General features: G+C 34.8%; 1 protein-coding gene across 1 annotated transcript in view; it reads left to right on the forward strand.

Moving 5' to 3' along the window:
* The window catches only part of VWA8 (von Willebrand factor A domain containing 8), a 381,934-nt gene that overhangs the window by 178,251 nt on the left and 186,344 nt on the right, over positions 1-17,339 (forward strand). The window contains exons 22-23 of the mRNA XM_049778742.1: positions 15,299-15,374; positions 17,066-17,201. Of these exons, the coding sequence (XP_049634699.1) occupies positions 15,299-15,374; positions 17,066-17,201 (212 nt within the window). The remainder of the gene's footprint in view (positions 1-15,298; positions 15,375-17,065; positions 17,202-17,339) is intronic.

The raw sequence follows: 17,339 nt of genomic DNA on the forward strand, positions 1-17,339 counted from the left end.
GTTGTATGCTTGTTTGATTTTAGACTTTGACTCACACCTGGGGGTACTCTGGGTTTACTATAGCCCTGACTTCAGGAATCCCTCTGAGCAGAGCTCTGGAAATATATGATGATGAAGATTAAGCCCAGGTTGGCCATATGCAAGGCAGAGCCTTCCTTACCTTCTGTAATATCTCTTCAACTCCTAAATTGGGAACTTTTTGAGGGTTATTTTCTCATATATTAATTATATATTAATATATTAATAATATATTTATATCCTAAAACCATGAAGTGAGAAACAGTTGTTTGATGAAATTTATGCATTTTGATGGGAAGAGGTAGATAGCATCTTTATAGAGACTTTGCATGCTCTTATGAGGTTAGACTTTATCCTGAATGCAGTTACTGAATGAGTTCCTGAATCAGTATCCTGAATGAGTTAAAGTGAGACAGATCATTAAGCTTATAGCTGTGTCAGAATCAAATGAGACTTAATTCACTAATACAAAGAGGTGATTATAGTAATCCAGATAAAATCTTCAGAGTGAATGAACATTGGCAATGACAATGAAATTAAGGGATACATTTGAATAGTTTGTTTGTTTGTTTATTTATTTATTTATTTATTTATTTATTTATTTATTTATTGGGTTTTTGGGCCACACCGGTGATGCTCAAGGTTACTCCTGGCTATGTGCTCAGAAATCACTCCTGGCTTGGGGGACCGTATGGAACGTTTTGGAATTGAACCGTGGTCCATCCTAGGTCAGCCATGTGCAAGGCAAATGCTCTACCACTGAGTCACTGCTCCAGCCCCGTTTTTTCTTTTTTTAATTCTATTTTAGGTAGCCTGATTTACAAAACTGTTATTGGTAAGGTTTCTTACATGAAAGATTCCAGTACCATGTCCTCCACCAGAATGTCTGCTTCCCTGGCAGTGTCCCTTTCTCAAACCCCTCCTCTGTGGTGAGCTTCCTACTGAAGATCAGTTCTCTCAGTTTTAGTTGCCTTTGGGCACTTGTTACTGTGAGCTACTTTAATATCCCACATAGGAGAGGGATTATTTTTGTCTGTCCCACTCCTTTTCTTGAAACTTTTTTTAACTGATTGAGGTTCTGTGAATTTTTTTTGTTTGTTTTTGGTTTTTGGGTCACACCCAGCAGCACTCAGGGTTTACTCTGGCTCTATGCTCAGAAATCGCCCCTGGCAGGCACAGGGGACCATATGGGATGCCGGGATTCAAACCACCGTCCTTCTGCTTGAAAGGCAAACGCCTTACCTTCATGCTATCTCTCTGGCCCCGATTTACTGTATTCTTAATGATGGTTTCCCTGTGCACAACCATTACCAGTGTGCCCATCTTTTTCAACTTCCTTTTCTTTATCCCTTTTCCAGTATCCATCCTTTCAATTTCACCTTGCTTCCAGTTCAATTGTATGGATCAATTCTTTCTTTTTTAAAAATTTTATGGAAACTAATGTGAATTACAAGTCTTTCACAGTTATATTTAAGGTACATAGTGACAGTGAATTAGGGCCATTCACACCACCAGTGTTGTCCTCTGCCTGTTTCTGTTTCCAGCCTGCATCCCATACCTTCTCCCTTTGCACCCCAGACTGCTAATATAATAGTCCCTTTTATGTATAGCTTGTTGTAGTTTGGGTCTCTTGATTCTGTTGTCATTGGTTTTGGGTTGGGTAATTTGGTCTTGAATCAGTTCTTTTTTGTGGTGTTGCCTTTGATAGTCAGAAAGTGACTAAGTTTACCCAGCATGGTACTTCCCATGTTTATCCACATAGCAGCAAATTGCATGATTTCCTCTTTCTCCCTAGAATCAATGAAGATACCTCTGAATCAGTATTATATTTCCCCAACTCTGTTTTTATATAGCTAATTATGAAACCCTAATGAGTGAAAATAGTGTAAAGCTGTAACATCTTGAAATAAAATATTATAGTGTGAATGATTTGCTTTAAAAAGCACAGTGTAATACAGGAAGAGCAAGTGTACATGCTAGATGAAAACTAGACTCTTGATGGTTATTGTTACATGTCATGTTTTTCATTGCATAATTATATAATGTATATCTAGAAATTATATAATATTAAAAACCACCATTACCTTAATAACAATGTATTTAAGAGCATAGCATCATTCAATGTACAAGACTTTCCTCACCCTGGAATAAACTGAACATGACAGAAAGACCCATGGGGTAAAATAATACTGGTAGAAAATAGAAAAGGTAAAAGCTTTTTTGAACTCCCATGGAAAAAGTTATTATTGAGCCATCATGATATTCTTGGCATTGATAAAAGCAATTTCAGGTGTCATCTGTCACACAAAATGTCCCTGAAATGCCTTCTGTGTCATCCCTGTTAAGATCTTGAAAAGTGATTTTACTTATATTTTCATCACCAGCTGGATAGTCTTTTTCTCATTTACAGTACATTCTACGTGTCTCATACACTAAATGAGTACTAGTAGAACCTCTAACTTCTTAAAGATCTTTAGGTTTATAGTCATTGTTACTCTTCTTAGAACAATCTCCAAATCCACTGAAATTCTTTTATTATTTTTGTTTCCTTATTTAACTTCATACATAGCTCGCAGCTTGGCTGCCTAGACATAGTATTAACCTTTTAAATTGTAACTGCTTACTTCCTACTGAACACTACTCTAAAATCAGTACCTTCACCATCTCTGCTTTGCAGATGAAGACACCATTGCAGACGGAGGTCATATAACTTTATCCAGGACACACAACTGGCTTCATGCTCTCTGGCTTTAATGTTGTATCCTAACTTTAGTATGCTGCTGTGGTTTCACTTTATTTTGCTCATCGAATAGTATTTTTGCAACGATTATACTTTGGCAGAAACCTTTCTCAAGTACCAGCAACAGCAAAATTGTTAGGTGGTTCTTAAATTCTGTCCTTCAGATAGTGACTTATTAGTTAGATGTTGGGTTTTGTTGTTACTGGCAAGGCCTAGGCTCTACCACTTGAATGACATTCTGGCCTCTGGTTATTTCAGGCTTTGGTCTTGTTTTGCTTAAGGTTACATTCCTAATCCTTGTTCAGTCTGATACCAAGTGCTTTCTTTCCCTGTTATTGTGTGTGTGTGTGTGTGTGTGTGTGTGTGTGTGTGTGTGTGTGTGTGTGTGTATTCATCAGAAATGCCCTTATTAAAGTTTCTATCTTCTGCACTACCTCTCCAAATCACTAAGCTTTCTCTTTTAACTACATTTCCCCTGAGGTAGCTCATCAACAAATTTTATGGTTTCTTTTTTTATTCTGTCACTGAGTGATTCATAACTGCCTGTGTTGCCATGGTCTTTAGACAGCAGTACTTCTGGGTCAATGCCATTTCATTTCTAGCACTATATTGAGGGGTTGCAGAGGTTCAGTCATTGCTGCAGATGGACTCCTGAGACTGGAGCCAGGAGAAGACATCATGCTCTTAACTGATTTGGAAAAGACAAATGAATCCTGAGATTCTTTCAAGCTTGAGAGCTACTGATGCTGTGTATATATTTTTTACTATTCCTTCTCACTAGAAAAAACTGCGATATTTCAAATATTACTTAATTTAGTTTCAAACATTAAATATTAAAAATTAAATGTTGTAAATATTGTAAATATTAAAAATAGACAGTACCCCCAATTAGTACTATTTTAAAGGCTGTTAATATTTCTAAAATTTGAGTCTACTTTCTGTTTTCACAAAAATATACTATAATTTAGCTAAAGTCTCCTATGCTTATTGCTATCAATCTCAACTTTCCATTTGTTACTGTTATTCAGTGAGCTCATGAATTCCAGTCTTTTTTTTTTTTTTGTCCATTTGCAAAAAAATTTTAAGTTAAGAAAATTATTTCATACTGCTTTCATCTTAAGATGAATAAAAATTCTGAAGGGGAAAGTATTTTAAAAGTTTCAGTTTTTAATTAAATTAAAGGTAAATTCAGTCTTCTAGTTTCAGATTAGATCCCATCTTGGCCCTTTAAAAATATGTCTTTTGCAGGTCTCCTGGTCCTAATCAGCAGTGAGTTCCTTAGAGTGTCCAGAGGTAAATGAAGGATGAAGTATCATGTGTTAGTCCTCTCTGCTTCCCAAGTCTTTTTCTTTGTTAAGATCTGAAATGTTTTTATTGAGCTTTATAAAGTGCTGTTCTTATAAGTGCGATTGACGTCACTTTAACCAGACTCTTACAGTGACTACCAAAGGACCACATGAGCAGAAACAGATGGCATGTATTGCTCTCTCTAAGCTCATTAAGGAAAGGTGTGTTATTCACTGGGTTCAAATCTTTATTAAGTAATTTATCTTAATTAAGGTGTATAGATAATGTCATGTTTAAGAAGAACTAAAAGCACTTCTGGAAAAGAGAGTTGTGTGTGCATTTTTATATAAGCTAACAAAAAACTAGCACAATATAGCCTGTATTCTTTCTCCATCCCTCTGGTGAATTGTTGAACCATAGAAGGGATAATAAAATCTCTACTTTATGGCTGGGTTAGTCTGAAATATGACAGTCACAGTTGGTATCTGTAGTCAGAACAGTTTTATAGGTTTCAGACTCATAGGCTGTGGGGTAGCTCTAATTAATAAGTATTAGAATTGGATGGACTTGTATGACACTGAGTTGGTATTTACAAAAGACTGCTGGTTATGAAAATTCACATTTTTCATCAGAAGTTCAGAGTTGTAGAAATTAGGGCATGTACTCCCAAAGAGTCTCTTTTCTGCATACTAAAACAATTTGAAAAAGCAATTTTCTAAGCTTAAAAACCTTCTAACTTAGGTAACAGAGAGTTTTTGGTCCATTTGTTTAAAATATAGAATGTGTTATGGTCTTGTTCATTTACAAGACCGCTGACTGATATCTGAAAAGATATCACAAGCTTAACTGTATGACAAAACCCTTTTAATTATGGGATTCATGAGATTGAAAATGGCATGTTTAATTAGAGGAAATGCAAACTTCCTTTTTTTGTTTATTTTTGTGGGTTTTATTTCAGTATAACAGCAAATAACAGTATAACACGCAAATATCAAAATAAGACACATTTAGGACTAGACCTTTAACACTCACAAAGAACAAAGCATACCAAGTACACCATTTTTCTAATACATTCCTCTTTACTTTTAATCAGAGCAAAACTTCATTTCACCATTAATAAAATTAAATATAAAGGTCTCTAATTATTGTTTTTCATCTTTAGCTAATGTTTGATTTCTATTGCTGTAATTTTTAGAATGTTTTCTAAAAAAACACATCGATAGTATGTTTAGAGCGGTAGTGGCCATCTTATAATGTTGTGTCTATGAGGGGGCTTTTGGGAGTGGAAGGTGTTAGTAGTAGTCTTGGGTCTCGTGGGGGGCAATTTTAAAGAAGGTAGATTTCCAGAAAAGGAAATCTGAGTGATGTTTTTCCTGAGAAGGTGGTAGTAAGTCAAGTCATTCTGAGGTCACCAATGACCTAGCACAAATTCTGTTGCTGTCCATGTCATTATTATAACTGCACGTTTGCACCTCTGTCTCTTCTAGACAGGGAGGACAGGGAATCTACCTTCCTTCAGGGATGGATAGATTTGTGAATAGCCTTCTTCTAGCATGCCTGGAATTTAGTAGACATTGATACACATGTGTTAAATTAATAAAAACAAGTCTCTTCCTTCCCATCTATCCTTGAGATGTTTTTATTGTCTCCTCTTTAAAACAACAAGATGACTCATTCATTTCCATCGTGTAAAGTTCACACCTTTGAACATATTTAAGAAGTGCCCACTCTGGCTTGTTCTATCTATTCACCTCTACTCCACTTAGTTCTGCTGTATTCTACACATCCTTGATAGTCCCTGAAGTTCTCTTGACTCTAAAATGCCTGATTTGTTTTGTATGAAAGTATGCTCTACTCATATCATACCCAAGACCCTGTTCTTTAAATCAGGTTTAATTAACTTCCTCCTTGTATTTCCATTGAACTTTATTTTAGTTTTTGCTAAATAGCCATATCACATTCTGACATAAATTATATTTAATTGTCTTATATCTGTTTTTTTCTGTCCTATGATTCTGAGAGCAGAGTCTTGGAATTATTCATTTTATGACCTTTCATGCCCAATAATCTGCTTTATATATTGGAGGTACATAATATTTATTTAAAATCCTCATGTGTTCATTCATTCTATGTGCAAACTTTTATTACATATCTAAAAGATATGATGAATGGTGATAGTCACTAGCTATATATTTTTAAAAGATACCATTTTTATATTGGGTGGGTGTCTTATGAAAGACAGAAATATGATATATAAACAACTAAAAAGTTTATTAAAAAAGAGTAAATTTTTTTCCTATTGTAGAGTTAGTTCAAATGAGTGAATAAAAGTAAAAAAATAAGGCACACTTGGGAGAAGAAATATTTGAGCTGAACCTTAAGGAAATGGTCTTTTAATAATCTGTCAGGCAGAGTGAATAGCAGGGAAGGAACGATTCCTATACAAAATATACACTGTGTGGGGGACTACTAGTAACTCAGTATAGTCTTAGGATACCTGTGGAGGTAGGTGGCTTGAAAGCATCTATTTCAACACACATTACCAATTGCCTTTTATATGCTGATTACTTTGGGAGTGGGTTGGGCCACACCTGTCTCTACACTTGGATTACTCTTGGTGGAGCTCAGGGAGGCCATATATGTTGCCAGAGATCAAACCTGAGTCAACTGCATGCAAGACAAGTGCTTTATATGTACTGTACTCTCTGCTTTTTACTTCTTTAAACCTAAGTAAGGATAACTAAAAGAATAAAAAAAGCTAAAAATAAACCAACAAAAATAGCCTTTCTGTTTATGTTCTAGTATTGTATTCTAGTTGAAGGAACATGATCACTAAAATATAACACATCAGATAACAAGTGCCCTGGGGAAAAATATCAGGAGACCAAAATAGGGTTTACAGTTTGTAAACTGTTGACAATGGAAGGCCTCACTTGAGAAAGTTGATTTTTCAGTAGTACTAATTGACTGTAACCTATTTTAAGCCTTTGTCTAAAATAAACCCATTAAAAAATAAAATTCATATTCTTATTTTTGTACTTCTTTTTTGGGGTATAGTTTTAGAAATATTCTGACTAACCTTAAATAAATAGCGATGATTCCTAAATTTTATTGTGAGAACAGGACAAATGAATATCTCCCTCATATTTATCCAGAAAGAATAGCAGAGATTTCCCAGGAGCTGAGGGGACATTATAATTCCCGAATGATCTAAGCTATTTGGTATGTTATAAAGGTTCAGTTGTTGGAATACCTGCCAACACAAGTCAGAAAACCCTAACCACACCACATGTTCAACATCTTTCTGGAACTTCTCCTCAGTGATTACCTTGACACTGTTCCTAAGACAGTGAAAAACACCAATTGCTATTTATAGCCACTCACTTATTTAATTGATGTGATAGATACCAGAACAGGAAAAGCAGCAGCAGATGCTGAACTTGCAGCATCAGCTATCTTCAACTCAACCCAGTTTCCTCAGGGCATTTGCTTGGGACAACTGCTCCTTGCTACTTACTTTCTACTTTACTTTCTAAATAACCAACATTATTTTTTGAAGTGAACTTCTTTTTATTTAAAACTGAGTATGATATAGAACAGCATAAACATCTCCACCAAATTTTCAGATAAAAATAAGATGGTATAATATGCTTAGGGAATTGCTTTGGTCTTCTATCCTCAAATTCTCCCTTCTAATTATTCCTTCTCCTTTGACATTAAATGATACTTGAAAATAGACTAGAGCTCAAATGAACTCTTTAATTTTTGCTACTAAAAATGGTCTGCATTATTTTTTATGATGACAGCAATAATATCTTTAAGAATATCTATTATAAAGACTTAATAAAATCAGTAAACTATAGAAAACAACATTTTCTTAAATCCTCCCAAATATTTATTCATATACATTTTTCCATTTGACTGTCAAGTATTGTTAGTTTTAAACTGGAACATTTGGAATTTTCTCTAATAGGTGAACAAACCAGAAATGATGATACTGATTTAGTTTATGCCAAATAATATGATATATAAAAATGATACTTTCATAGTAATATTTTACTATTATTACACAAAGAGGGCTGGGAAGATAGTACAGCACTTGCTTTGCCTGCTGCTGACCCGAGTTAGATCCCTAGAATCCCAGATAGTTCCCCAAGCCCTGCCAGGAATGATCTTTGAGTGCAGAGACATGAATTAGACCTGAGGTGTGATACAAAAACAGTCAAACAAAATGTATTCATTTTATTAATCAAAACAGTTGTTCTTAACCCATTCCATGTAGAGCTAGTGAAAAAGCAAGAGAGAGCTCATTGAGTAAGGTGCTTAACTTGCATGTGGCCTACATTGATCATTGACAGGATATAGGGTCTTCTGGGTCTGCCAGGAATAAGCTCTGAAACAGTTTGTATGGCCCACAAACAAAACCAGAAAAATTAAAATTAAATAAGCAACAGCTAGTTTATAAAAAACTTCCTTTAGGGCCTAGGCTAGAGAGATAGTACAGTAAGGTAAGCACTTGCCTTGCATGTGCCTGATCCGTGTTTGGTTCCTAGTATGCCCTATTGTTCCCCCAGCCAAGTGTGGTCCAAAATCAAAAAACTTATTTTAACTTCATTTGAATTGCTTTTGATATTTGACCTCATGAATGATTTAAATCATAACAAAGATGGTAAATGGTTAGTAGGCAGAGGCAGCAATTTCATTAAATATATTTGTATGTATGTAATTTATAAATTTATATGTATGAAAATAATACCTATAATAATATAAGTGTGTGGAATGAGCTGATATGAAAAGTGTCACTTATTTTTTTTATTATCGTTCTTTTTTATTTCATAATAGAAGTTACTGCATAGAGATTTATCTAGTAGATATAGTATTTATCAGCCTCATAACTTTGGGCCTGTCTATATATGCATGTTGAAGCATTCAGTTAGTTTTATGCTTTAATCCGCAATTTATTTCTCTTTTATCTTTTTAAATGTAAATTACTTTTTTTAAAGACTATGTATCACATAGTTGACATCGTTGATCACGAGACATTTGTTTCCAGGCAAGTGGAAACAAAATCATTTATAAAAGAAATAAGAAAGAAGGAAGAAAAAAAGAGAACAGCAACAAGAAAATTTGTGAAAATATCTATCTAGCAATTAGGCCATTGAGTCATTATCAGAAGGTTTAGTAAGCTCTTGTTGCTAGTTGATCATTCTGTTACTTCTTTTGTTTCTGAACATTAGGTTGTTTCAGATACTCATTGGCATTTAAATTGATGTGTTCCTATAGGAATATTAGTATTTAAAAAATTGGCGTTGGAATTCCAACCATTATTGCTGATACTGTGGCTTTTTAGGGGTATGTTTTCAGTTGCCAGGTCTTCCAGAAATACAAGAAGGTGTGGGAAGGGAGCCCGTACTCACTCCAAAAAAAGTCCTAGGTGGTATCAGCACTAACATTGGCATAGCTGGAATTTTGGTCAGATTGGTGGTGTCTGCAGAGATCCAATAATGAGTGGTGAAGTTGGACCATTGGCCAAGTAAATGGCAGTTGAGGGTGATAGGTGCATCAGGAGTGGCTTTGGCAGAACAGGGACTTAGCCCACCCTTTTCTCCTGAGATTGCCAGCTTTCAGCTGCATGATGGGTATACCCATAATTTTTCATGTCTTGGTTTACATCTCTTTTGGGCACAGAGTGAGTCTATGGAGCTGGCCGAATGCAGACATGGCAACTGCATTTTTCTTCCTCTTTTATCTTTAGAAGCTATTTGGTGTGTGTGTAATTTTTAATGACAGAGAAGAGAAGAAATAGAGGACCTGCATATTAGTTTTCATTTCGTTTTGAAAAGAAACAATTTTAATCTTACAAAGAAGTTACATTATTTTGAGCTCCTAAATTTACTGCGTCAGAAAGCTAGCTTTCAAAGTAAAGATAATTGAACTGAGTTTTTTTTAACTGAGTTTTAATATAGCATTTAAATATGTATTTTTAGAGAAAAGACAACTTAGAAAACTTCAGAATTTGTTCAAAGATTTAATTATCAGCATTGCTTAGAATCTGGAGGAGTTCCTTTATAAATAGTATTAATATTATGTCACAAGATGAGAAATCAGAAAATATATTTTGGAAATGCAACTTTGAAATGTGTAGCTTCTATCAGAGGCCGGTTTTTTATGGCTAATTTTCACCTGCTCTCCCCAACAAAAATCTCGCTCTGAAGAACAAAATGTTACATCAGTATGGACTTCCTTTCATAAATATTATTCCCCTAATGTCTTCCTTGTATGCTTTGTTAGGATTTTGCATCTGGGCCTATTAGTGTTGAGTGATTGACTACTAAATAAACTATTTGTTCTCCAAAACAACTATTTTAGGAGTTGGAGTCTTTTCAGTCACTTTGGCAGTAGTAATTATTTTTCTTATCTTACTAAAAGAAATTTTCCTTCAAAGCACAGAATAGTAATTTGTGTCTCTCTTCTTTCATCTTTTTCTTTCCTTTTGGCTATAGCCTTCACGTATGCTGTTTTAGTTCTCTCCATAAAATCATTACCTTGGGCTCCTAGAAAAAAAGTGACTGACTAAACTAGTAGGACTCAGACTGAGTCTACTCAGTCAATATATATATATATATAGTATTTAGAATAACTGCATGAAGAAACTCAATGGTTTAAATGGGTGTTGTCTCAAACACCCTAGACTCCAGAGTATAACAAGGAGAAGGAAAGAAACCAAGTGGAAGGAGAAACACAAATGGAAAGGAGGGGGCCCAAGGCATTGGTCTGAAGGGCATTGGTCTCTGGTGCATTGATGGAGGGTTTTTTTTGGTTGTTGTTGTTGTTTTGTTTTTTAAAAAGGACAGAATTAAATATTCAATACAACAATGGAATTAGAAACCCAAGCTCTAGCAATCTTGACTTTAAATGGGCCTATTCTGGCATGGCAGGGGGCAAACTGAGGTGATTGGGATACACTCTGGGAACATGGTAGAGGGAGGTTGACACTGGTGGTGGGATTGGCTCTGATTCATTGTATATCTGAAACCCAACTATGAAGGTCTTGTAAATAACAATGGTTTCAATAAAATAAAATTTAAAAAAAAAAGAAAAGAAAAGCTGTATACCAATTTAAACACTACTAAACACTACTAATTAAAGAATCCTCCTCAAAATAAACATTTCTTTTTCAAGGTCTCTGCTGCCTCATTGAATGAAAAGACATTAACTTCATGTACCTTTACCAACAGAATTTCAGAACGGATCGTGCTTGCTCTCGAGAGGACAGTTTTCCTTCCTCTTTTTGACATAAAGCTTGTCTTCCTAAAATTTAATTACTTTTATTGCTTTTGGAATCACTTTAAATTGCTTTTAAGCAGCAATAACTCTAATTAAATTAAAACTTTAAAATCACACCATGTGAAATGAGAATAAAGTTTAACACTGCATTTCTTTGAATAGCTCCTTTATTAACTCAGGCTTTAATTGATGGACAACTTTAGTTTGTAATCTAGTAAGACATGAGGACAATTGGTGCTAACATAAGTGTTAGCAATTAACTGAAAATTCTAATTAATTCATCAAGCAGTACTGATAGCTGGTATGTACTAGAAAGCCTTTATTAAAGCCCAGACTAAGGAAATGTGAATGAAAAGTATTTTAACTAGTATTGTTGAAATTACTATTTAAACTTTTATTTTTATTTAAACTTTTATTTTAAATCTGTCCTTGAAATTAACCTGTCATAATATATGTGAAATGTTAGTAGATAAAATACTATTCTTAGAGTCTTTTTTTTTGACAATTATTATCATTTAATCCAAGATGCTCATAAAGGCCAGGAATGTTGCTCAGTGGCTTAGTTCATAACTTGAATTCATGAGACCTGGCTTCGATTTCTAACCATACATTGGAGGAAAAAATGTTTTGAGCAACTCACAGCATTTGCTTTAGCAAGGGGGGATGGGGCCAGAGAGATAGCATGGAGGAAGGGTATTTGCCTTGTATGCAGAAGGACAGTGGTTCAAATCCGGGCATCCCATATGGTACCCCAAGCTGCCAGGAGCGATTTTTCAGTGTAGAGCCAGGAGTAACCCCTGAGTGCTGCCGGGTGTGACCCAAAAACCAAAAACCAAAAAAAAAAAAAAAAAGCTCAAGGGTCACTCATGCTTTGCCTGTCAGAGGCCCAGGTTTGATTCCCATTATCACTTTGTCCCTGAATACTGCCAGAAGCTACCCCTGAACAGAGAGCTAGAAGTAGTCCATGGGCACCGCCAAATATTTTACACACACACCCCCAAATAACATAAGATGCTCATTTAGAAAATGTTTAATTACTCTCAGAAATAGAATAAGTGCTAGGTTTAAGTTCATTCACATGCTAACTACAACAGTTGTAGCTGCCTTTTTCTTTCATTGTGTTGAAGTTGATGTATCTTTAAAAATGAATTTTTTTCTTCTATTTTTTGTAAGGGGCGTAACCCCCAATCCTCAAATGACCTGAGAGTCATTTGATGCAATATTAGGTAGGCCTGCCTGGCAGTTTAGTGCTAGGACCTGAAAACGTTACAATGTTGCTGGAATCCTGCTCTATCAGGGACCCCATGGCCCCAGGAATTGAACCCCCCAGATGGTCACTCTTATCACACCCCATTACTCTCCTTGTGCTTTTTTGTGTGTGTGTTTGAAGGGGAATTAAATCAGAATCAACCTCATACAAGGCAGGCACTTATTCCCTATACAGTCTTTTTTTTTTTTTTTAATACTAAGTATTCTGAAGAAAACACAGGATTGTTTTATGGCCATATACTCAGTAGAATGTCTTGAAATATTCACCCATTTTTAACTGAATCTTGATGTATTTAGTAGCCTTTGCTTTCACTTTAAAGCATAAGATAAAGAATCAAGAATAAAAACAGAACAAAGCCAGTTTTATCCTGCAGGGGTTCTTTTCTCAAGAGTATTTCAATAAATGCAACAATTCCTATTTTATTTGCAATCATTTGTAATTCTTTGGAAAATCTTCTGACTCGTTTTTGTTCCTGCAAACTTATGGTTTTTATTTCTAACACAGAAGCCTTTTGAGAAATATAAGTTAAATAATATGCAATCAGATTGCAGGTGTTATACACCTCTTTGATTTGCCTTTTTAAAGTTGGAATTCAGTTCCTAATTGGCTATAATTATTAGGGTAACAACTAAATTTCCTTTATACTGACAAGGATACAAGAGTTCCCTTTTTTTTCCTTTTGGTGCTAGAAGATGTCATGTTGTTTTCCATTAAATATGTGACAACTGAGGAGAGAAATTCATTATATTGCTATTAAAGTCTCTGTAAATCTCTTCATCACCCACATTCTTCTGTATTGCTAAAGTATCAACAATGACTATAAGCGAAATTAATTCTATACTCGTTCTTAAAACCTTAATATTTACTTTTAGTAGAATATAGCCTAAAGCATATCTTGCTATAAACATCTAAGACCTGGATTACAGAAAATGGCTTAGATGGATTGTCATTGTATTGATTGTCTTATTATTGTCTTATTACTGTATTCTCTAAGCAACATTTTGTTCATACTAAAAGTTGATGAGTATAGGTTCTACTTTCACTTTTGGGGATAGTGGTGAAGGGATTTAGACCACACTCTCCTGCTGGTACATGGGGGACTATATGTAATGCTGAATAAAGATTGAAGAAGGATTGGCTACATGCAAGGCAAGGATCTTACTCCCCATTCGACTCTGGCTTCTCTCACATTTTTTTTGTTTGTTTTTGGGCCACATCTGGTGATGCTCAGGGGTTACTCCTGGTTCTGTGCTCAGAAATTGCTCCTGGCTTGGGGTACCATATGGGATGCTGGGATCTAACCGTGGTCCATTCTAGGTCAGCCACATGCAAGGCAAATGCCCTACTGCTGTGCCACTGTTCTGGCCCCCTCCTTTCACATTTTAAACATAATTCTCGGGGCCAGAGAGATAGCATAGCAGTAGGGCATTTATTTGCCTTGCATGCAGCCAATCCAGGACGGATGGTGGTTCGAAGAATCCTGGCATCCCATATGGTCCCCCAAGTCTGCCAAGAGCAATTTCTGAGCACAGAGCCAGCAGTAACCCCTGAATGCCCCCAAGTATGACCCAAAAACCAATAAATAAATAAATAAATAAATAAATAAATAAATAAATAAATAAATAAATAAAATTCTCATATGACATCAAATTGGTCTTTTTTTTTTAGTTTTAGTTTTGTTTTGTTTTGTTTTTGTGCTTTTGATTTTGGGGTCATACCCAGTGGCACTCAGGGGTTATTTATGGCTCTACACTAAGAAATTGCTCCTGGCATTCTCGGAAGACCATATGGAATACTGGAAATTGAATCAGGATCCATCCTGTGTTGGCCATGTGCAATGCAAATGCACTACAACTGTGCTATCGCTCTGACCCCTGGTCATGTTATTTTTACGTTATAAAACATATATACAAGGTGATGACATAATATTTATCTAACTCTTAAAACTGTTTGGATCTACCATTTGTAATGATACAAATACATGTACATTATACATATTTTTAGCAAGAGTAGTTGTAGGTGATATAAACTTCATAGATCTTATCCTGCAAGAAGAGATGCGCCGCCAATGTAGCTATCTGCACTCTGAAGATTCTAATCTAAAGAAGGATGGGGTAAATAGTAGCAGGTATATTTAATAAAGCAAAGTCACCATCAAGATTATTTTTTTCCTTTTTTATTATTGTTGAACACTTTATATATAAAGAAGACCCTTCACCATTGCAACATTTCCATCATCAATGTCCCATGTGTCTCTCCTTCCTCATTAAGATTATTTTTAATAATTCATAACACATATACATATATATGATATTTATCACCTAATCCTTAGATGGTGAATTTTTTTCATTTATTTCACCTCATCTAGAAGCTTTTTATTTTACAGTATATTTTATATACTATATATTTTTATAAAATATTTATTTAAGCACCATTACTACAAGCATGATTGTAGATGATAAATTTTAAAAGTAAATTATGACAATGGAAATTGCAAGAAAGGAAAGGGGAAAGGAGAACCTAAATAATCTGTAAATCTATTAATTACCACATCATTGCTATTTGCTTCTATAAAATACTACAACTGGGTGGAATTTGTTTAATTTATTTCAGAAGAAAATAAGGAGTGTAATATTTGTATTCATGATCAGACATCAGTTTATTTTTTTACTAACTATATGTTGGTTTAATTTCAGGGACACAACAGTACAAACTCTTACTCTTCAGCCTTCTGTTAAAGATGGACTTATTGTCTATGAGGACTCACCTTTGGTTAGTAATTCAATTATGTGAATCTACTCAAATGTATTTTTGAATGCAAGGTGTTGTGTTATCATTTTTGGGGGGTGTATCCTGTAGACTCAAATATATTTTAGGCTGGAAAGCGTTCATTCATTCATGTGTCATTTGGGGAGTTGATCAATACAAATAGAGTACAAATTATTGGGAAAATAAATTGTTTTCTCTTTCTGTTTTTTTTTTCTTGAAAGGGCAAGTTAGGAAATGATGGAAATCTTTTCATTTTCTGTTATATAATTTAAAAAGAAAAGAAAATAAAGTTGTTTTAGATATGTAGAATTTGAAACTATATTATGCTTCCAACATTTTTAAGTGATCTCAATGAACATTGGCTCAAGAAATACTGGTTTTCTAGGGCGTTTCTCTGTAGTAATTCCTTTGGAGTATTGGTACAAATAAACAAAAACATTATGAAAACATCATGATTCAGATACTAGTGATTGGGTCTCTGGGACTCAGAGATCGTGTCTGACATTTTCTTGACAAAAATATTGGGATTGAGGAAAGAAGCTACATGATTTCTCTTTTAATTTTCTCCCCTTTTGGGTGTGTGTATGTGAAATCACACCCAGAGGTGCTCAGGGATTACCCCTGGTTTTGCACTCAGGAAACATTCCTGTCAGTGCTTAGGGATTCTGGGGATTACACTCAGATCAGCTGCTTGTAAGACAAGCACCTTACTTGTACTATCTCTCTAATTTATTTCATTTTTACCTTATATCTTTGGGTTCACTTTTAAATTCATTGAGTATTTCCACTATCAACTCCCTAAACATATTTTTAAGACTTTTCCTAATTTTTACTTTTCTTTTTCATAATCTTACCTTTTACCTCATCACCTAAAACCTAAGCATCTTTCTTATTTTTGTTTTCTTTTTCTATTTATATATCTAGCTTAATTAAACTCTTTAGACAAATCTAAAACTTATTATTTTAATTTTTTATGCTTTTGCCCTTAAAATCATGTTTCTAAACAGCTTTTTAAACTAAATTATTCTGGTAATACCCCTTGAATATAATCTGCATATTGCTGCCAGGTTAGAAGTTTTAAAAGTAGAGCTCAGCACTCTTCTCTTATCAAATCTGAACTTATATATACTTTGGTTTTTGGGTCACACCTGGTAGTGCTCAGGGGTTACTCCTGGCTCCAGGCTCAGAAATCGCTCCTGGCAGGTTTGGGGGACCATATGGGATACCGGGATTCGAACTAATGACTTTTTGCATGAAAGGCAAACACCTTACCTCCATCCTATCTCTCCGGTCCCTGAACTCATATTTTAATATATCCCATTAATCAGATAAAGAAGGTATTTGTTCTTTTGACAATGAGGTTCTCAGTAGGAAAGACTTTATTTTTCAAGGTCATTAGAGCCCTAGTACAGTGTTTTAATGTCCACTCTGATGGCGAAATTTCAATCAAGTCTCTTTGTGCTTTACATTTCTCTATTTGTAAAGCCAAGGGAAACAAAAATTTATAACCTTATTATTGGCAAATTAGTACCTGTGTATCTTTTGATGGTAATCCATACATTTTGTATTTCAGCTCTGCTGTACATATGGTGTATGTGTATTGTGTAATTTAAACTAGTTATTATAAATCCCAAGCAGTGATTAAATTGAATTGCTTTATTATTTTGTTTATGATAAATATTCTTTGTTCACAGGTTAAAGCTGTAAAGTTGGGCCACATTCTGGTAGTAGATGAGGCAGATAAAGCTCCAACAAATGTCACATGTATTTTAAAAACTCTGGTAGAAAATGGAGAAATGATTCTTGCAGATGGAAGACGCATTGTTGCAAGTGAGTATTAAAATTACAACTTGGAGCCAAAGTAATAGTACAGTGGGTAGGGAACTTGCTTTATACATGGCTGACCTGGATTTCATTCTGGGCACCCCATATGGTCCCTGGGCCCACACTAAGTGATTTCTGTGTGCA

Source organism: Suncus etruscus, chromosome 8 (assembly GCF_024139225.1).
Source record: "Suncus etruscus isolate mSunEtr1 chromosome 8, mSunEtr1.pri.cur, whole genome shotgun sequence".
Lineage (NCBI taxonomy): Eukaryota > Metazoa > Chordata > Mammalia > Eulipotyphla > Soricidae > Suncus > Suncus etruscus.